The sequence below is a fragment of the Hakea prostrata genome, chromosome 10 (assembly GCF_041222555.1).
Source record: "Hakea prostrata isolate BN-2017 chromosome 10, UWA_Hpros_2, whole genome shotgun sequence".
NCBI lineage: Eukaryota > Viridiplantae > Streptophyta > Magnoliopsida > Proteales > Proteaceae > Hakea > Hakea prostrata.
The window spans coordinates 33,519,561-33,540,937 of NC_142609.1; the positions used below are offsets into that span (position 1 = coordinate 33,519,561).

Consider the following 21,377-nt stretch of genomic DNA (forward strand, 5'->3'; position numbering starts at 1 on the left):
ACTTGGAGATAACTTAATATTTATATGTGTTCACATACTCTTGATAAATTTCACATATCAACAAGGTACTAAAAACACACCGTTAGTAAACCGAATTCTAAACCGTTAGCTCGAACCCAAACCATTGACACCCTAGTGACCTTATGCAATTACATTTAGATCAAACCACATGAATAATATATGTCTAAAAGTGTTAGGCTAGAAATCCTTATGAGTAATACAACCCTTCCAATAGGGATAATCATGATGGAAAAATGTGAACATTTTTAGTACCTTGGCAATATGAAAAAATAAAATAAAATAAAATTTATACTAGAATTGGTGAGGTGTGCCAGGCCCATGCAGAAGTGCAAAGCATGGGCGACGCTCGAAGACCCCGGCAGCAAGCTACCGTTGTGGGCCTTCCCTCAAGAAAAATAAATTTAATATCATGTGGGTCGATGACCCACGTATCAGATATTAAACTGATAAGAACAGATACTACACTTGATCTTAGCCAAAAGGCCGAGAAAGGTATGCTTTGGAATGTGTTTCTCTTTTTATTTTATAAGCTTTCCCTCACATCCCTCTTCCCTCCATGGCCAATGTGGGATTTTGCAACTATTCACTTCCCCTGCTTTAGGCATTACCTCAAGCCCAAGCCCACGCCCAAAACCCCATTGTTGACTAAAACTAGAAAAAGAACAATACATGATTTCAATAGAAGGGTAGATGCAAACCAAACAGTAATTAGGGTAGATGCAAGCCAAACAGTGGTTAGTTACCTTATAAATTATAGATATTTCATTCACAATATTAAGTCACATTAAAATAGTAATAATAAATTATTTTTTTTATAAAATCAAACAAAAAAGAGAATTTTTGAAAAAGAGAAAGAATACCTTAGACGACTTAGGAGTAAATTCTAATGTTTAGTTTTTCTAGAATTTCCTAAGGTGTGTGAAGTATGTGGAAAGAAGAGAGAATTTCCTAATGTATGTGGGATTTAACCCTTTCTTCCTTAAAAATAAAGTTTTAATTGTACTTGTTAAAAATAGGGTTTTAATTGTACTAACTTTAAAAATTCATTTTTTTATTTTTTTGAAAAGGGGATAAGATATTTTATTTGTGAAAAGAGAAAAAAATGGAAAAACAGAGAAAATAACCAGATTTTTCAAAAAAATAGGAGGCAGTGCGTGGGCCGCGTGGCCCCTGGTGGCATCAATACATGGCTGAGATGCATGAAGATACAAAATGCAAACAACATCCCTAGCCATTTATGGAGGAATTGGAATTTTGTTAAATTGGTTTAACAATCAAGAAATAGTTAATGTTTTGAAGATGGTAGGGGCCGCGCGAACGCGTACCCCCTCTGCCACAAATTATGACGTACACTCTCCCACTTGGGGAGATGTTAGGCAGGCACCCCTCCCAAGTGCAATGGAGGTTACCAACCTAGGCCATGGCCCTTCTTGATCAGCCATTGACCCCGTCCAGGTAAGTATGTTTCTCTGAGTTATTTCGCTTTCTTTTATAACTTCTCTCCCTCGTCTCTTGCTATAGCTGACCGATGTGGGATTTTAACAGTCACCTCACTCGGTGAGTCAGTGGTCTCTCTTCTTTGATTCTTTTTGTTAACCGGAATAACTGGAGTTCATCATATGATTTCTTTTTTAAAAGAAAATGTGACCCACCAAATTGTGAAAGAAACATGGAGAATGAATTACTGAAGCCAGAATAATAATTTATAGTTTTTGTTTCGATTTATGATTATTTGTTTCTCTACTTATTGTGAACGAATCACGATCGATGTCTGAAAGCTTTCAAGCGAAGGCGAAGGTGAAGGCATAGACAGACAAAAGCAAAGATAAGGCGAGGATTGAGAATGAAGAAGAAGAGAAAGAGAAAGACAAAGAAGAGCTCCTGGTCTGGCATGAGTTGAAGGGTGATGTTAATAGTAGCTTGGAAAAATGCTCTCGAAGTTTTGGGTTGCCATAGTCTATGGATAGTGGTGGGTTATGATATTGCATGAATTTTGAAATAAATTGGTATACAAATACAATGTCATGAAATTCCTCATGTGTAAGATGTCAGATGATGCAGTTTAATTTGATCGTATCATGTGCCTCCAGTTTGGTTCATACTATACAAGGTAGGAATTAAAACCACAGCGGATAAGAATTCAAATCAGATGCCTAATATGTGAGGTGTGATTTTAGTGGTTATGTTAGGTTTTTGTTAAGCTTGTTAATAAAGGTTTTATATACTCTTGAGTCTTTTAATTTTATTACTCATTTCCTGTAATGGGATTTTTTTTTTTAAGTCGATTGAGGTGATACGATCATGTTCAGAAAATGTCTTTAGATGTCTTTTTGTGAAGAAGCAATTCAATTTAGATTGAAAGAATTCATAGAACTAATTAAAATAATTTCAGAGAAATGGTGATAACAAACAATATGCATAGCTTACCCTTGTATCTAGTATGGCTTCAACTTGAGCTAATTAGAAGCAATTCAATCCATATTGAAAGAATTCATAAAACTTAGTATAGAACTAGGATAATCTTCAAAGAAGTGGTGATAATTAAAAAATACTGTGCATAGCTTACCCCATATATCCTCTATGTCCTCAACTAGAGCTGATTAAAGGCAATAATCACATGTAACCAGTGACATCTCATGAGCTTAGTATAGAACTAGGATAATCTTCAAAGAAGTGGTGATAATTAAAAAATACTGTGCATAGCTTACCCCATATATCCTCTATGTCCTCAACTAGAGCTGATTAAAGGCAATAATCACATGTAACCAAATTTTTCAAAAAAAATAGAGGGGGTGGGGCATGGGCCACGTGGCCCTTGGTCACATTAATACATGCCTGAGATGCATGAAGATACAAAATGCAAACAACATCCCTAGCCAACTATGGAGGAAAAAGGAATTTTGTTAAATTGGTTTGACAATCAAAAAATAGTTAATGTTTTGAAGATGGTAGGGGCCGCGCGAACGCGTACCCCCTCTGCCACAAATTATGACGTACACTCTCCCACTTGGGGAGATGTTAGGCGGGCACCCCTCCCAAGTGCAATGGAAGTCACCAACCTAGGCCATGGCCCTTCTTGATCAGTCATTGACCCCGTCCAGGTAAGTATGTTTTTTAGAATTACTTTCTTTTCTTTTATAAGTTCTCTGCCTCATCTCTAACTACAGCTGATCGATGTGGGATTTTAAAATGGCACACTAACATGTCACCTCGCTCATTGGTCTATCTTCATTCTGGTAACTAAAGATCAAAGAAGAAGAAGATCCCAAATTGCATGGAAACAAATTTACGTTAGTGGGTTTGTGGGGCTAGTATATATCCCCATGCTCCAACCTGCGCTCCCTATTCGTTCATGAGATATCCTTGCACAGAGAAACATCGGATGATTAGTATTTTAGTTTTTGCTTTCCTGTCATACTGTTTTCTTGAAGTTTTTTTTTTTTTTGTGCCCTTGGGGTTGTCTTTGGCTACCATTAATACACTATTTGAGTGTTTTATTTTTATTTTTCCCCATTTTTTTGCTAAAGATCAAATCTACATTGATTAAACTGAAATATATAAAGAATGATTAGTGAAAATTAAATTCACCTTCTTCAACTAGAAATAGGTAAACAATCGTGAATGATAAAATTAGATTAATCTGATTCTGATAGATTTCATAATCAAACAAAGAATAATTATAAGAAATAAGAATAATTATAGGAAATCTGGTGAAAAGATATCGATGACACTGGTTGTGGTTAGGAATCATAATTAAATACTAATATAAGCAAGATAATTAGATAAACTTTTGAAAAAGACAAGAATAACTTTAAACGAAAAATCTTATGCTTGCTTCTTTATCTTTCATTAACATATGTAAATCCTCACAAAACTTGAGAAAGGTTCATAAATAATGTATTTAAAACTTAGAATGTAGAGATAATATTTGATAAAAAAAATAATTATAAACTAACTAGGAAAACTTAGCAATAATATTTCATTATTGCTGTTTTTTTTATTAAATTAATTATTTTTATTTGTGGTTGATTTGAATTTATTAAGTTTATTATGTATTAAATAATATTATGCCATTATTGTAAAAAAAAAAAAAAAAATTACAGTTTTAGGCATAAATTAATTATATACACTTCTTAGTGATATTGGTTAATTTTGGAATACAATGAAATTTTTAGAAAAACTTGAGAGACCAATAGCTATAGGAGAGGAAAGTAAAAAAATTCAAAGAGATTTGAATTTTTCTTTTTCTTTTTTTAATATTAGATCAATGAATTTTCTTTATGTTTATTTATTTCGTGGTTGATTATTATTTAACTTTTTAAATTTAACAATTAATCAAATCAAATGGATATAGGAGAACGAGCTACTTCTACGGCTTCCTTGGGAGTGAATCGAGTGGTGCAGTCGTCAAAAGTAGAAGGATTTGTTTAACCATGGGAAAGAAGTCTACCATTGATTCTTTCTTCAAAAGAAAAGGCGTTGAGAATGACATGGTTGATTCATCATTTGCCTACCTCTATTCCTGAGACCTCAACTCGTGAAAAACGTCATAAAGAGTCTCCAATACCTGAAATCGAGCAAAATAATGATTTTGAGCGTGATCCAGGGTTGAGAAAACAAATTTCGGATTATCCAGTTGATCAACATGATGAAATTAGGCGTCGTTACCTTAAAGCTGGACCATATCAGCCTATTCTTCAAGAGTATCCAAAATCTGGGCCATCAAGTCATCCTCGACGTTTTCAATCTTCATGGTTTAAGGTTCATCCTTTTTTGTTAGAGTATTCTCCTTTTAAAGATGCAGTATTTTGTTTGCCATGTTTTCTTTTCAATAAGCCTGGAGCGAACTCTGGACAAGGGTCATCCACCATTGATGGATTTAAAAATTGGAAGAAAGTGGGTGGAAAAGAGTGTGGTTTAATAAATCATGTGAGAAGGCAAATCAACTCATGCCACGAAATTGCTCAAAAGGATTGTGTAAACTTAATGAAACAAGATCAACATATTGATTTGATGATTGGAAATTATACATCTCAAGAGATTGAAAACAATCGACTGCGTTTGAAAGCCTCAATTGATGTGATCAGATTGCTTGTGTCACAAGGTTGTGCTCTTAGAGGTCATGATGAGAGCAAATATTCGTCCAATAGGGGAAATTTTATTGAATTCTTAAAGTTGATAGCTTCCTACAATGATAAAGTTGCAGCAGTTGTGTTGGATAATGCTCCTCAAAATGCATCGTACACATCACCTAGGATACAAAAGGAGATTTTACATATTATAGCAAATAGAGTGAAGAAGGAAATTTGTAAAGAGATTGGTGATGCAAAGTTTTGCTTAATAGTGGATGAATCTCGCGATGAATCTAAAAGAGAGCAAATGGCTATCGTTTTAAGGTTTGTTGACAAAGCAGGATTTGTACAAGAGCGTTTTTTTTATCTTGTTCATGTTTTAGATACAAAGGCCTTGACTTTAAAGACCGCTATCTTTTCTACCATTTCTCATCATGGGCTTAACATTCACAATATTCGAGGCCAAGGATATGATGGAGCAAGTAACATGCAAGGTGAGTGGAATGGGTTACAAGCCTTAGTAGTTACCGACTGTCCACATGCCTATTATATCCACTGTTTTGCTCATCGGTTGCAATTGGCATTAGTTACAACTTCTAGAAGTGTTGATCCAATTGAGAAATTTTTCTCCAAATTGGTGTCTATTATCAATCTTGCTAGTGCCTCCAGTAAGCGAAATGATGAGTTAAAAGTTGCTCATGCTTCTAAAATTGCATACTTGATCTCCATTGATGAACTTGAAACTGGAAGTGGGCTGAATCAGATTGGAACTTTACAACGTCCTGGGGATACTCATTGGGGTTCTCATTTGAGATCTATTTCAAGTTTGATAAGTATGTATGGTGCTACATGTGAGGTCTTTATCGCCATCAATGTTAATGGGACTACTTCATCGCAGAGAGTTGAAGCAGATTCGGCATACGATACATTGGCCTCCTTTGATTTTGTTATGATTTTGCATCTAATGCAAAAAATTATGAACATCACCGATTTACTTTGTCAAGCTTTGCAACGGAAGTCTGAAGACATTTTAAATGCTATTCAACTTGTGTCCACTACAAAAAAACTTATTCAAGAAATGAGAGATGTTGGATGGGAAGAGCTTTTGACTAATGTGATATCTTTTTGTGAAAATCGTAATATTGATGTCCCTAACATGAGTGTTCAGTTTGTTGGAAGGAAGGGTCGAGCTCGCCAGCAACATGATGATTTTACAGTTGAACAACATTATCGAGCAAATATTTTTTGTGCTACAATTGATAGCCAATTGAATGAGCTAAATAGTAGATTCAATGAGCACGTTATAGAGTTGCTTACTCTTAGTTCTTCTTTGAATCCTAGAAGCGGATGCGAGAATTTTAGAATTGATGATATTTACAAACTTGTGGCTAAATATTATCCTCAAGATTTTACTGAGCATGAGAGAGATCACTTGAAAGTACAACTACGACACTATGAGATTGATGTAGTCAAAGGTCCAGATTATCCGAACATGTCAACCATTAGCAGTTTCACATCGGGTGGTTGGTGAGGTCAACAAAATCTGACATCTACCCACTTATTCATCGGTTAATCAAACTATTGATTACTCTTCCCATTTCTACTGCAACTTCAGAACGAGCATTTTCTGTCATGAAGATTATTAAGACTGATTTGCGGAACAGGATGGAGGATGATTTTCTCACAGATTCTATGATGTTATATATTGAAAGGAGAAATTGCAGAGAGAATTAGTACAGAATCAATTATTGAGGATTTTCGCGATCTCAAAGATCGTCGAGTTCCATTATGAGATACTTGTTTTGTGGCTTTTCACTTATTATTGTATTTTTAAGAATTTAATATAGATTTTGAAGGATTATCAGTACGCTTTCGTTTCTGAATACTAGTACTAAAAATTTCGTAATTATTGTTCGCCCCCCCCCCCCGATATTGAATCCTGGGTCCGCCCCTGGGCTCCATAGAAAGACTTTAAACTTGGGATGAATTGAAACTTTCCATAGGTATTTCCACCACTTCAAGAACTCATTCCTCATCCTCAAAGATTTTTGCCTCTCTAAGGCGCAAGCTGCTAATTTTGTAGTGAAGCTGCCCTTTGAAGAAAGTAGAGAGGACCAAGTGTCAGATTGATTAGAGATTGAGATGGGAATAGAAATGAGAGCAATAGAGCTTTCAGATGTATTGGATAACTCCTTGTTAAGCTATTGAAGATCCTCTACCACGCGAGCCACCGTCGTATTTCTTGGCCAAATGGAGAAGTCTTGTTGTTGAGATATACTTCTTTGCAAAGAAATGTTCCATGAGTCAAACTAGAATGAGGTCATTTGTCCATCTCCTATTTTTTGAACCACCATATTCCTTAAAGTGGGTAAAATCCTGGCAATGTTGTTTCAAATCAATAAATCTCTTTTACACATGACTTTCGGATGAAAAGGAGATGTCCCATTAAAGTAATGGGCCCGCAGTACCTTTACCCACAGAGCTTCTGGGTTCGTTAGCATTCTCCACCCTTGCTTAGTAGTAATGCAATGTTGTGATCTTCCATCTTCTTAAACCCTAGCCCTCCCAATTCCTTTGGTGAACAACATTTGTCCCATGATATCAGGGTGATTGATTTGATCTTTTCTATACCACCATTCCAAAGTCTACAACATAGTGAATCCATCTTCCTACATATGCCCTTGGGAAATTTAAAGCATTGCATCTGATAAAGGGCCATAGATTGAAGTACTAATTGCATCAATATCTCCCCCCCCTTCTTACATATGATAGATTCGATGCTATTCATGTAGCCAACTTCCCTGTCATTCCCTCCAGAATGAATTTGAAATTTTGTGATTTATTTTGCCCGTAGAACAAATTGGAACCCAAGTAAGTGGCATCTTTCTTTTATTTTGGGGACACCAAACATGTCCTTGATTTGATGTGTCTTTTATTGCTGGACATTTCGGCTAAAGAAGATCCCCTTTTTATTGAAATTGATTTCCTATCTTGTTAGGTTCGAGAACAGTTCCAATACTACCTTCACTGCCAGTATGTCCTCTATTTCAGCTCTACAGAAAACAAAGGTATTATCTGCAAAGATGAGGTGAGAAATTTTCAAGGATTCTTTGCCAAAGTTTGATTCCCTGAAGGAGGTTAAGAGCCATGTACTCATTTAAGAGTCTTAGTAAAACTTCCATTACTAATAGAGAGGGATAAGGGCTCAATGGACACCCCTATCGTAATCCCCTAGATCCAGAGAATCACAAAAAAGGGGCACCGTTGATTTTGATAGAGAACGAAGCCGCATAAATGAGGGATTGGATAAGATGGCACCAATGATTATCAAATCCTAAAAACTAAATGAGTTTTACAATAATTCCCACTTCTTTCACCTTTATATTACGATTTTTCTACATTTTATTGCGTCATTCTTTGTCTTTGATCTTATCTCTTTGATAAATTTTCTTTCTACTTGATTTTTTTCTTAATTTATAGTAATTAGTTACCCTACAATATTAAATCAAATAAACATAATAAACATAATAAACATAATAAACATAATAATAATAATAATAATAATAATAATAATAATAATAATAATAAATCTCTCTCATATGAAAAGATCACAAAAAAAAAATCTGGAAAGAGAAAGATAATACATGATTGTGGAGAACATTTAGGAATAAATTATAACATTTAGTTTTTCAAAACTTTCCTAAGGTACGTGTGACATTTTTGGAACAAGAGAGAACAAAAAGGAAATAGGCACCGAAAGAAAAGAAAATAGGACTGGATAGAGGAAATGCCTGTCCTGCATCAATACATGGCTTGCCTACCCCACATCAATGAAGCAAAGTGGTGCAAACAATAGTGGAATGAGGTAGATCATATGCTTAGGCAAAAAGTTAATATTTCGATGATGGTAGGGGCCGCGCGAACGCGTACCCCCTCTGCCACAAATTATGACGTACACTCTCCCACTTGGGGAGATGTTAGGCGAGCACCCCTCCCAAGTGCAATGGAGGTCACCAACCTAGGCCATGGCCCTTCTTGATCAGCCATTGACCCCGTCCAGGTAAGTATGTTTCTTTGAGTTATTTCGCTTTCTTTTATAACTTCTCTCCCTCCTCTCTTGTTATAGGTAACCGATGTGGGATTTTGTAATAGCACAATAACATGATACTTCACTTTATTACTCGTCTCTCTTTTAGCTTTCTGTTATCCAGAATAACTGAATATCATATTTTTATGGATCAAACCACCGGATTTCAGATTTGAGAGGCCAGTTATGATGTTTTTGGGATCTCATTCTAATCTGATTTGGATCTAAGGATGTCAACCCAAATGGTTGTAGATATATCATGGCAGCAATATCTGGTTTTCGTTCCAGTGGGTCAATCCTAGAAGAATCTAACGCATTAAATGCATTGAAAGGTAGGTTCCATTCCTGTTTATTAATCAAGCGCAGGATGGTCTGATTTTCGATCATTAATGGTTGAAATCAAATACATTCAAAATTCCTTGTATTTTCAACATAAGTTTGAAATGTTTTTTGAGTAGAACGGTTAAATACTATCCAGTAAACCCAATCTAGGTTCGGTATGTGCTATTTTGGTTTGGGCTTCATAGCACCAAATCAAAACATGGATCATTAGCAAAATTTCAGTTGCAATTCAGTTTTGGGTTAGTGCGGTTTGAGTTAATTTGGGTTAGATTTGATTTGAATTACGGTTTGAATTCGAGTTGAATCGATTTTGAAACCATTACCAGCTGTGTTCAAAATGAATACAAGATTTTAACGTGGTTCGATCTTCAATGTGAAGTCTACGTCCACGGTGAAATCCCCAATCAACTGTGTTCTGGGGAGAGCTTTCATTATCTTTAAATAGAGATGGTAGTGTACATGATGTGGTATTTTACAATGAATAGAGTTCTACAAGTAAAGGAACTTTACAATGAGTGGGACTATTAGTCTTTATGTTACACTGAAAGACTAATATCCGATAACACTCCCCTTCAAGTTGGATCGAAGATAACATCTGAGGTCAACTTGGACAATAGTTTTTGGAATGTTCCCTTGGATAAAGCTTTTGTGAAAATATCTACAAGTTGCTCTTCACTTCTTATGAATGGAGTTTCAATAATTCCATCTTGGACTTTCTCACGAATAAAATGACAATCAATCTCAATGTGTTTGGTTCTTTCATGAAATACTGGGTTGGAAGCAATGTGAGTAGCTGCTTGATTATCACAGAAGAGCTTCATAGGTTGACTAAAACTGTCAAATCCTAATTCTTGAAGAAGAGATCTGATCCATACCAATTCACTAGTTGCAGATGCCATTGCTCTATACTCAGCTTCAGCACTAGAACGTGCAACCACACTTTGTTTTTTACTTTTCCAAGTGACTAGATTTCCTCCAACAAATACGCAAAAGCCAGTAGTTGATTTTCGATCAATAGAATTACCCGCCCAATCAGCATCAGAGAATCCTTCAATAATAGTGTTCCCATTTTTCTTCATCCATATACCTCGTCCTGGAAATGACTTCAAGTAACATAGAATACGGTCTACCAACTCCATATGTCCTTTGGTAGGAGCATGCATGAATTGGATCACATAACTCACTGAATATGCAATATCAGGTCTAGTAATAGTAAGATAAATTAGCCGTCCTACTAATCGTTGGAAACAACCAATATCTTAAAGAGGAGTAGAATCATTGACCACTTTGCTATTATAGTCCATGGGAGAATTAGCTGGTTTCACACCCATTTTTCTAGTTTCTTTTAGAAGATCAAGAGTATACTTTCTTTGGCAAATGAACAATCCCTTACTAGAGCTTACAACTTCAATACCAACAAAATATCGAAGTTTTCCCAGATCCTTGATGTCAAAAGTTTTATCCAAATATTGCTTGAGAGTAGTAATTTCCTGATGATTATCTCCAGTGATAACTATGTCATCAACGTAAACTAAGACGACAACTGTATCGCTAGTAGTTTTCTTGATAAACATTGAAGAGTCTGATCCACTTCTTTTGAATCCAAAAACTATAAAGGTTGTACTTAACTTCTCATACCACGCTCGTGGTGATTGCTTAAGACCGTATATTGCCTTTTTCAATCTACATGCAATACCATCTTGATTTTTTAATGGATGACCTGGAGGAACTTCCATGTATACTTTTTCTAGCAAATCTCCTTGTAAGAATGCATTCTTAACATCCATTTGAAAGAGAGGCCATTCACAATTGACGGCTATTGACATTAACACTCTTACAGTGTTCATCTTCACTACTGGTGCAAAAGTTTCTTTATAGTCAACCCCATATGTTTGGGTATATCCTTTGGCAACAAGTCTAGCCTTGTATCTTTCAATTGTACCATCACTGTTGTATTTGGTTTTATAGACCCATCGACAACCAACTGGGTGTACACCATTTGGAAGTGGAACAATATCCCAAATATGATTCTTATCAAGAGCCTTTAGTTCGTCTTCCATAGCCTTCATCCATACTGATGAATTCTTGGCTTCAAGGTAATTAATTGGTTCCTTATGATCATCAATAACAGTTAAAAATGTAAGTAATTGAGGAGAAATACGATCATAACAAATATGAGATTGAATGGGGTATTTTATTGCATGATATGTTGAAAAGTCATGCAATCTGATGGAAGGTTTAGAGACTCGAGTTGACCTTTGAACTTGTATAGATGATGTCTGCTCGTTCTCAGGTGGAACCAATATTTATGGTTCTTCTTGAGTATCAAGATTTTGTTGCTCAATGTCGATTGATGAGCTATCTGGCATACTTGGTAATGGGGTAGGAGCAAATTCCTGCACAACAAGTTCATTATAATTATCCATATTCTCCCCCTGAATTTGACTCCTGCCAGGATAAAACATGTGAGTTTCATTAAAGGAAACATCACGAGAAATAAAAACTTTCTTGGTGGAAGGATTATAACATTTATAGCCCTTTTGTGATGTTGAATACCCCAAAAATACACACTTATGAGAGCGAGGATCAAGTTTGCTACCATGTTGCGAGTGAACATAAGCAACACAACCAAAGACTCTAAGATGAGTCATTGTAATTAGACGATCATAGAGAACTTCCAGTGGAATCTTGAATTGTAACACACTACTTGGAAGACGATTAATCAAATAACAACTTGTAAGAACAGCATCAGACCAATAAATTTTAGGAAGATGTCCATGAAAAAGTAAAGAACGGGTCACCTCCGAGAAATGCCTATTCTTACGTTCAGAACTCCATTTTGTTGAGGTGTGCCAACACAGAATGTTTGATGCAAGATTCCCATATTTCTAAGATAGGACTGGAAAGGAGTATTTGTATACTTTGTGCCATTATCTGTCCGCAAGATTTCAATACTCGTCTGAAATTGAGTGTGAACCATTTTGCAAAAATCTTGAAATATCTCTGAAACTTCATTCTTGGATCGCAATAAATATAACCACGTGGCTCGTGATTTATCATCAATAAAACTAATGAATAATTTAAAACCATCTCTAGAATCCACAGGAAAGTGCCAAACATCAGAATGCACAATCTCAAAAAACGTACCGGAAACATGAGTACTATTCGGAAAAGGCAACCTATGTTGTTTAGCAAAATGACAAGCATCACAACAATTGGAATCAAAAGAGAAAGATGAATTCAAAACATTTAAAATCCTATCAAAAGGATGGCCCATACGCCAATGCCAAAGTTGGGATTTCTCAGGTTTTCTCAAAGAAACCAAAGCATTGTTTGGAAAGTCCAACACATAGAGACCATCTTGCAGGCGACCTTCACCAATCGTCATTCCAGTTCTGCTGTCCTGAAATATTACTTTGTCCTTGGAAAATATCACATGACAATTCAAACTTTCAGTGATCTTGCTAACTGATAGTAAATTCATAGACAAAGATGGCACAAACAATGCATCTGCTTCAGTTGAAAATAAATTCAATTTCCCATGTCCTTGAATAGGAGCAGTGGTGCCATTAGCAACCGTAATAGGAGAGAAGGAATCCACTTTCTCAGTACTCAAATCAGATAAATAATATGAAGAACGACACATATTGTCAGTTGCACCAGAATCCACTATAAAATAATTCTGAGATAAACTGGAAAGGGCAAGGGGAGTACCAATGGTGTGAGCAACATTGCTTGATTCAGCTACTGAGCGAACAGAACTATTTGACTGAAGGAACTGTTGTAGTTGAGATGCAATATGTTCAAGAGAACCCCGAAAAATCTGAAGAGCACTGCTTCGCAACAATTTTTGGATCCGATGTTTTAGTGGGGGTCTGATCTTTAGAAGGACGCAAGTGAGGGTGCAACTGCCAGCATCGTTCTTTAGAATGACCATCACGATTACAATGATCACAATGATAAGTAGGTCGAGTTCCACGACCTTTCCCACGATGACGACCATAAGAGACTTGATTTCCGAGCGGAATTAGGAAAAATATTTGTTTTTGCAACATGGGCAGTAGTCTCACTTTGATCAGTCCCTGTTTTAGATTCAGAATGCATAACACGTCTTCTAGTCTCTTCTCTCTAAATAGTGGCACAAACAGTAGTGAATGTGGGAATTTCTGAATTCATAAGTATCTGTCTTTTTAAGTCTTCATATTCAGGTCAAATCCTGGCTAACGGTTGAAAGACACGGTCATGCTCATCTCTCTTCATATATTCATCAATAGTTTGGGCTGGGGGCGATCTCGACGAGTTCGTCCCATTTCTTTTTAAGGTTTCCAAGATGGTCAGAAAAAGACTGAGAAGATCATTGCTCAACATGAGCAATCTCTTGTTGCAGTTCATAGATTCTAGAGGAATTATCAGCTTGTCCATACATAACACTTAAGGCATCCCACAGAGATTTAGCCGTTTCAGAGTAAGCAAAAATCTCATATATCTGAGGTTCCACGGAGTTAAAAAGCCAAGTCATAACTTGGTTATCATTGGCAAACCATTCACCATATTTGGGGTCAGCAATATCAGGAGCTTTGGTCTATTCATTAACATGACCAATTTTAGAACGCCCACCTAAGGCAACAGTTATTGCACGAGACCAAGTCAAAAAATTTCTCTCATTGAGTAAGGTGGAGGTGAGACGACCAGTAGATTCGTATGAAACCTTTGGATCAGTCATGATGAATACTTCTACCCGTGCAACAACTAATCAACAACCAAGCAACGGGTTTAAAGAGATGCTTTGCCTTTCCTTTCTCCCTTTTTTTATTTGGAGAAACAAAATCAGAATGGCAAAGAGTTTACACGTTAAACCCAAAGCAGAAAGGCAAAAAAAAAATTAAAAATAAAAAAGGTTTACACGGATACCCAATTTGGTCTCCACGTGAAACACAAAAAGTGCTTTTGCTTCTTTCTTTTTTTTTTTGGTAACCAAAACAAAGAAACAAGGAAAAGGCTGAGTACTTAGCTGGATTTTAGGTATAAGCCGTGCAAGAACGACTCGAGATTTTTAATTCCTTGCAGGTACCCCAAAAACTGAATCTTGGGGAGAAAGATGGCCAGACGATCCCTAGATCCAGAAACGAAGTCGAAATCAAAGATTAAAAATCCGTGCAAGAAAGACTCGCAGATGCCAATGCTTCAAGAACGAGTGCACACCAAACAAATCCAGGTGAGCTCTGATACCATGTTCAAAATGAATACAAGATTTTAACGTGGTTCGATCTTCAATGTGAAGTCTACATCCACGGTGAAATCCCCAATCAACTGTGTTCTGGGGAGAGCTTTCATTATCTTTAAATAGAGATGGTAGTGTACATGATGTGGTATTTTACAATGAATAGAGTTCTACAAGTAAAGGAACTTTACAATGAGTGGGACTATTAGTCTTTATGTTACACTGAAAGACTAATATCCGATAACAAGCTGTTTATAAATTGTATCATCCTGTCTAAGTTAAAAATTATAATTAGGCTAAGGGTTTTAATCGGTACGGTTTCGATAATTCGGTACGGTTTCAATGCGGTACCAACTTTGAATACCTAAAACCAAAACCGTACCGTACCGAATTTAAATGGTACAATACGATTTCGATATTTACAAAAACGGTTCGGTACGGTTTCGATATTAAATTGGTACGGAAAAATGGTTTAAACACGGTATCTAGTGCGGTACAATTTTGGTACAAATGAACTTATGCTACTTTTGTTATTAATTCATTAAGATTCTAATGAAATTGTGATCAACCAATCGATATAATATGAAATTAACATAGATAAAGTAAATAAATCTAATTAATAGAGACAAAACAAGTAAATCTAAGAAAAGAAGTGAATGATGAAACGAAAAATTGAAATAAGGAATTAGAGATAGGGAAAAGGTTAAGTGTTTTAATTGTAAAATTACAATTTAAATCTCTTAATTTTGTACGGTACCAATTAGTTCGGTATCGGTACGTACCGACGGTATGAGTACCTACAACCGGAATCGAACCGAAGAAATTCGGTTTCGGTACATACCATACCGAATTTTGAACTGTACAATAAGGTGCGGTTTTAGACGGCGCGGTTCGGTACGGTTAAACGGTTTCGGTACGCAATTGACACCCTTAACTTAGGCCTTGGATCTAAGGCTCAAACAAGCTGATCCTTTTAACCAGTTTTGTTACATGAACCTAGAGATTTGAAATCTCTGGATTCACAAATAAAAGATTTATACATGTTTGATTGTGTGATAGATTCATGAAATCTAGAGATTCACCTTTTTATACTAAAAACGTGAATCTATAGATTTATGGGTATGACGTGAAATCCAGAGAGTGTTAAACATTTGAACCATAACTCCATAAATGTTTTTTCAGAATGAATCTACAGATTTCATTCCAAAGATTCAGGCTAACCAAACAGTTAATTTTATGAATCATGACTCCATAGATTTAAAATTTATAGATTCGACATCTCTAGATTTTTGAGATCTCTGGACTCAAGTAACCAAACAGGCCCTTAAATAGTAACATAAATCAAGTACTAGAAGAAAAACACCTTATATGTCACATGTAGAAGCTAAAAAAACTATACATAACGGGTTGGGTTTTTAATGGTCCAGCTTGGTTAGCGTTTTTAGTACATTAGGTTTGGACTAATGAGCCACTAATAGGTTAGAAAAAGCTAGGCTCGAAACCAGTAGACAATTAATACCCAGATCATACCCCATCCAGCTAACCTTGGCTGGTCTAGTTTGAGTCTTATATGGGCTGATCTGCAGGTTTCTTTCTACTGTTCCATCCCAAAATAACACCCCCAATCAAGAGGTAACACAAATTAACATGGAAATAATCTTTGGAGACAAGCTGGTGCACATTTGAATTTGAAAATTGATTTTAACGGAAAATGAGAGAGAATCTCTACAAGAACATTATCGTTGGTACAATGTTCAAACAATAAGACATCACTGACTTTACTACGATGCAGACATCTCCCTCTCCTTCCTCTCCTTCCTCTCCTTCCTCTCCTTCCTCTTCCTTTGAGAATCAAGAATCAATCCCAAGGTGAGAAACTAAACGATATGAAAAAAGAATCAGAGATAGCTAGCTAAAGATCTATCCAAAACGTCCTTGAATTCTCAATGCAGTATCAAGAAGGACTGAGAATTTACTGATAGACATGCCTGCGTCTTTTGATCATTTCTAAACTTTCTACCATGACTCCAATGGTGGAAGAATGTGCGGAGATGTTCCTCAGAGTGTTGTATAAACGAACCACCAACAAATTACAAGTTTATAATTTTTTGGTAAGAATATTGGAAAGAATAGGTCATTACGAAAAATCAAAAGCAAACAAAGAAACATGATAACTATTTTGTTAGGTTTTTTATTAAAATCTATATTATCTATATATTAAGTTTCAAAATTAGTGTTTTTTGCATTTCTTTTATTTAATTGTTGTTAGTGTGTGGGACCCATGAGGTAAGGGTGGTAATGAGGCACCATGAGTAAAGGAGGCCCTTCATGACCTTGGTTATGAGGCACTTCATAACATTGGTCATGGGTCTTAATGGTCTTGATCATGGTGGTGTGGTGGGGTTACTTGAAGGGTGGAATTTACTTCAATTATAACTCTTGACCATCAATTCTCATTTCAACTTCATGACCATTCATGGCCATTACCATGAGTGGGGTTGAGGTTATTGAATGGATTAAATCCAATTCATTGCCTTAAGAATCCTAAGGGGTGTAAGGTGAGGTTTGGGCCTATATAATCCCAACTCTTCCTTGCATGTGGTGTGCAATTGAGACACTCCTCACTCTCACATTATTTGTGTTTACAAAAGTAATTTCTTTCTTTGAATTTGTCTAAGTGTTGTGCTCTACCTTTTGGCTCCTTGAAGGGACTAGAAGAACTACCTCATCTTCTAGTTGGAGGTTGCTTTATCTTGGAGGTGGTGGTGCGAAAAACCCTTGGTAGTAGGGTACGTCAATTACCTTAAAGACAGCACTCAAGGTGTGACTCAACCTCATCGATCGGTGGTTCGTTCGATTGCAACTTCAAGCTCTCCGGATTTGCTAAAGATCTTCATCTCTCAATTATATTGCAATTTCATTTTTGTGTGTTTGAAGAATTTGTAATACAATTACCCCAACATGTTTCGAACATAAAAGCCCTAAATGTTAAATCTAGTAACAATCAGGAGACATAGCAACGAGCAACCTTCTTGAAGGATAAAAGAAACTCTAAATGGAAATGGAACAACTTACATTCAAAAGCTGAAAAATCCACAAATTAGATCGAAGACTGAAGTATAATTCTTTCTGAGGAATGAGAACAAATGATGCCACATGAACTATGCACCCCAATCATAGAAAACCAAATTGCCAAAATTCGACCGAAATTTGGCGAATTTCGGTCTTTTCGGCATTTGGCAATTTATTTTTTGAATCGAAACTGAAACAGTCCATATATCATTGACACTTCAGTTTTATTTCCCCTTTTTTGCTATATTTCACCGAAATTGACGATATATTCACGAAATATCGTGTTTTTTTTTAAATTTAAATGCACTTCATATGTCACTATTGCTGTCAGTTTCAATTTTCAATTTTAATTATTAATATTTTTTGAAAACCCAACCTAGCTTTTCACCTTCTTTCAGTTCGAAACTCCATTATTATTGGCCCTTATACTTTGGTTTTATTACTACTCAAACCTCATTTTTTATGAAATTACTATTACCTCCCTCGCCTCTAACGGCGTTAAGTGGTTGTTAACATTGAATATGTAATGTCTACATTGCCCTTCAATAAAATTAGGTAGTCAAAAAGATGACATTACCCTCATTTATAGAAATTATATTGAATGCCAATTATATCCTTAAAATCTTATACTTCAGAATTAATTTTGAATTCGAAAGTGTACTAGTCATCTCTATTTAAAATTTGATGAAGACTCAGACTAAGAAAGTTCGTGAATGAACTCTTGATATGTTGCTTCTTTATCCCTAATTCCATCAAAATGCGCATCATGGTGAAAATAAATTGTTTCACGGTATAATTTTAGTTCAAATAGTAGGAGCAGGGATTTGAAAAAAAAGAAATGAATCTCTATGTGTGTATTGTAATTCTTGGAATTTAGGCAAAAGAACAAAACGGTAATGATTTTGGCTGCAACGTGATACTTACTAATGAGGGTCTTACTATTGCATTAAAAAATATAATCACATAGATTTCCAGATAAGGTTCATCTTCAATGGAAGTGTTGTCTTGAAATTGTTTTTGTTTTTGTTTTCTTCTAATAATTTAATTTAGGGCCTGTTTGGTTACGTGAATCCAGAGATTTGAAATCTCTAGATTCACAAATGGGAGATTTTTACCTGTTTGGTTGTGTGAATTCCTAGATTCATGAAATCTAGAGATTCACATTTTTACACTAAAAACGTGAATCTATAGATTTATGGGTATGAGGTGAAATCCAGAGATTTCACCCATACTATCAAAGCGTTAAACATTTAAACCATAATTCAATAAATAATTTTTTAGGATAAATCTAGAAATTTCATCCCAAAAATTCAAACTAACCAAACAGTTAATTTTATGAACCATGACTCTAGAGATTTGAAGTCTGTAGATTTGAAATCTCTAAATTTTTGAAATCTACAGACTCAAGTAACCAAACAGGCCCTTAGAAAGTGGTTATGAAGAAGAAGAAGAAAAAAAGGTGCTTTAGAAAGCTCCATATCAGAAAGACTCCATGACCTTGGAAAACAACTCAATGGACTCTGTTGGAGTTTCAGAGGGAGGGGGGCACAACACATGTCTAGGAGCCATCTTGTTGGGCCATCTTCATCCGTCTTCTCAGCCTTGCTTGATTGACACTTGAGTTTATAAGAGCTTCAATTGTAGAAGATTCAAAATGGCAAGATAGCAGCACCCTCACCAACAATTTATAGACAGTTTTCAATTGGTATCTACAGGTAAAGTAAATTGTCCCTATAATTTCCATAAGAAAGAGAACATGAGGTTTCTCTACATTGAGAAGACTTTTAAGGGAAAGAATTTTCAAGGATCTCCCCACTCTTTGGCATTCAGTTGATCTCCCCCAGCCACCACAAGCCATATGATAAAAAACAATCTTCCATGTTGTCATCTTCTGCATCTTAAAACTCCTTCCCTTATATACAACTATCCCCCTCATGCCATGGTTCTAAGCCTCTTAGAACAAGTTGAGGTCTTAATTATCTGGGACAAATTCTGAAGGTCTATTTTCTGTTGGAATATGCTCTTTGAGCATGTGTGAATGTGAATGAAAAACCATTCATATGGAGAGTTTGTGGAAAGACATTCATTTGTGGAAATAAATGTATGGAATAAATATGGACTTTTGGGTGTTTCATCTCCCAAGGTGAGTTCATGAATGGAGGTTATGGGACCTTCTATTTCCTAACAACAAACTTCTCATTTCCCTAAGATAATTATGGAGGGTTTTGGGGACTCTTGATTTCCAAGAAACTTCTCATTTCTAGCTTGATTATTAATAAAGCTTTTCATTTCCATAACTTAATTCATTAAGTTTGGGGAATAATGACTATGGCTTTTCGTCTTTTAAGCTAGTTAAAGAGACATAGAATTCCTCTATAAATAGGGATCCCCCCCTTGGTGAAGATGGTGGTTGTGGTGTGTTTTCAAAGAAGAATGTTAAGTGTGATTTAAAAGTCTTCTTAAAACGTTTGTGAGTTTTGTTTTGAGTTTGGTTTTCGAGTTTGGTTTTGTGTTTGAATCGTGTGGTGATAGAAGGAAGGCACATGTCAAGTTCGTTGTTGCGATATACTTTGTGCTAAGTACATCGTTGTTCGTCGTTGTATCCTGGGAGACAGACGTCCGTTGAATCCTCAAGCACACTGTGGAGGGGACGAATCTGTTTTAAGGAAAGCGTCTGACGCGCCTCGACGGTTTTCCTTTATTCTTCTTTTTCGGTTCAAGTTCTGTCTTTCCGGATCTTCTCTTAATTCTTTGTTCCCCTTATTATATTATCAATTTTGGCTAACAATCTTAAAACAGATTATTTAAGGTATAAGACATGGGTTCTTGTTCCAAGCGTCAAAGAATAGAAGAAGTCCAATCTCTGGATGGGAAGATGGAAACCTTTGATGGGCTAGTTCTTGATAATCTTTTGAGTTTCTGGAAAGATAAATTACTTACTGCAGATGGTGGTGTAAATGAGTGGACAGTAGCTGTGGTTGAAATACTTAGTGATTGGTGCAAGCATGGTGAAAGTCATCTTGATTTTATTGTTGAGAGGTTATCCTCTTCAATTGATTTATTAGACATCATGGTAAGGACAAAGAGTTTCTTAGACTCTTTAGCTGTTAAGAAACTCCATGAACTACTATCTAAATTGCTTGATGCTCCTTTCCTAAAGACCTAATGAAAGGGGATCATATGATATTTCCACCAAATTTATGATGTTTGAAACATCAGTTCAAGACTGTTATATGTTTGCTTGTTTATGTAATTCTAATGAAAATCCTCATTGAGATATTACATAGTGGTTGTTGCTTTAGTATGAAAACCTTCCTTAAATTCTGAGAATGAATTTACAAGGATGACAACTATGGGTTTTCATCTATTTATTTGGTTGTTTAAAATGTTAATCTATCATTATAGGTTATAATGTTATTTACTTTACTTTCTCAATATATTTAATGTAAGGAGAAATAAAGTTGAAAGGAAGAGAAGATGATGATGTGTACGGATATATGATTTTTCATCTCCCTGTGCTAAATATGGGTAAGTAAAAGGTTTTTCCAAAGTATTGCTTACT

At 35.7% G+C, this 21,377-nt stretch overlaps 2 protein-coding genes and 4 non-coding genes across 6 annotated transcripts; 1 reads left to right on the plus strand and 5 right to left on the minus strand.

Moving 5' to 3' along the window:
- Nucleotides 1-321: 321 nt before the first annotated feature.
- On the minus strand, nucleotides 322-517 carry LOC149002566 (U2 spliceosomal RNA). The gene has a single exon (XR_016170488.1). It is a non-coding gene; the product is annotated as a U2 spliceosomal RNA (small nuclear RNA).
- An 807-nt stretch (nucleotides 518-1,324) lies between these two features.
- LOC149002567 (U1 spliceosomal RNA) lies at nucleotides 1,325-1,484 on the minus strand. Its single transcript, XR_016170596.1, has one exon. It is a non-coding gene; the product is annotated as a U1 spliceosomal RNA (small nuclear RNA).
- A 1,486-nt stretch (nucleotides 1,485-2,970) lies between these two features.
- On the minus strand, nucleotides 2,971-3,130 carry LOC149002568 (U1 spliceosomal RNA). Its single transcript, XR_016170592.1, has one exon. It is a non-coding gene; the product is annotated as a U1 spliceosomal RNA (small nuclear RNA).
- A 1,376-nt stretch (nucleotides 3,131-4,506) lies between these two features.
- LOC149002569 (uncharacterized) lies at nucleotides 4,507-6,885 on the plus strand. The gene is given in 3 exon segments (XM_089138738.1): nucleotides 4,507-6,531; nucleotides 6,603-6,806; nucleotides 6,808-6,885. Coding segments are annotated over 3 exon segments (2,307 nt in total).
- A 2,116-nt stretch (nucleotides 6,886-9,001) lies between these two features.
- On the minus strand, nucleotides 9,002-9,161 carry LOC149002570 (U1 spliceosomal RNA). Its single transcript, XR_016170470.1, has one exon. It is a non-coding gene; the product is annotated as a U1 spliceosomal RNA (small nuclear RNA).
- Nucleotides 9,162-10,781: 1,620 nt separating this feature from the next.
- LOC149002571 (uncharacterized) lies at nucleotides 10,782-13,459 on the minus strand. Its single transcript, XM_089138739.1, has 3 exons — nucleotides 12,641-13,459; nucleotides 12,347-12,481; nucleotides 10,782-11,633 (listed from the first exon to the last, which is right to left on the minus strand). Exons 1-3 carry the CDS (start codon nucleotides 13,457-13,459, stop codon nucleotides 10,782-10,784), a joined length of 1,806 nt encoding a protein of 601 aa, XP_088994865.1.
- Between the last annotated feature and the right edge of the window lie 7,918 nt (nucleotides 13,460-21,377).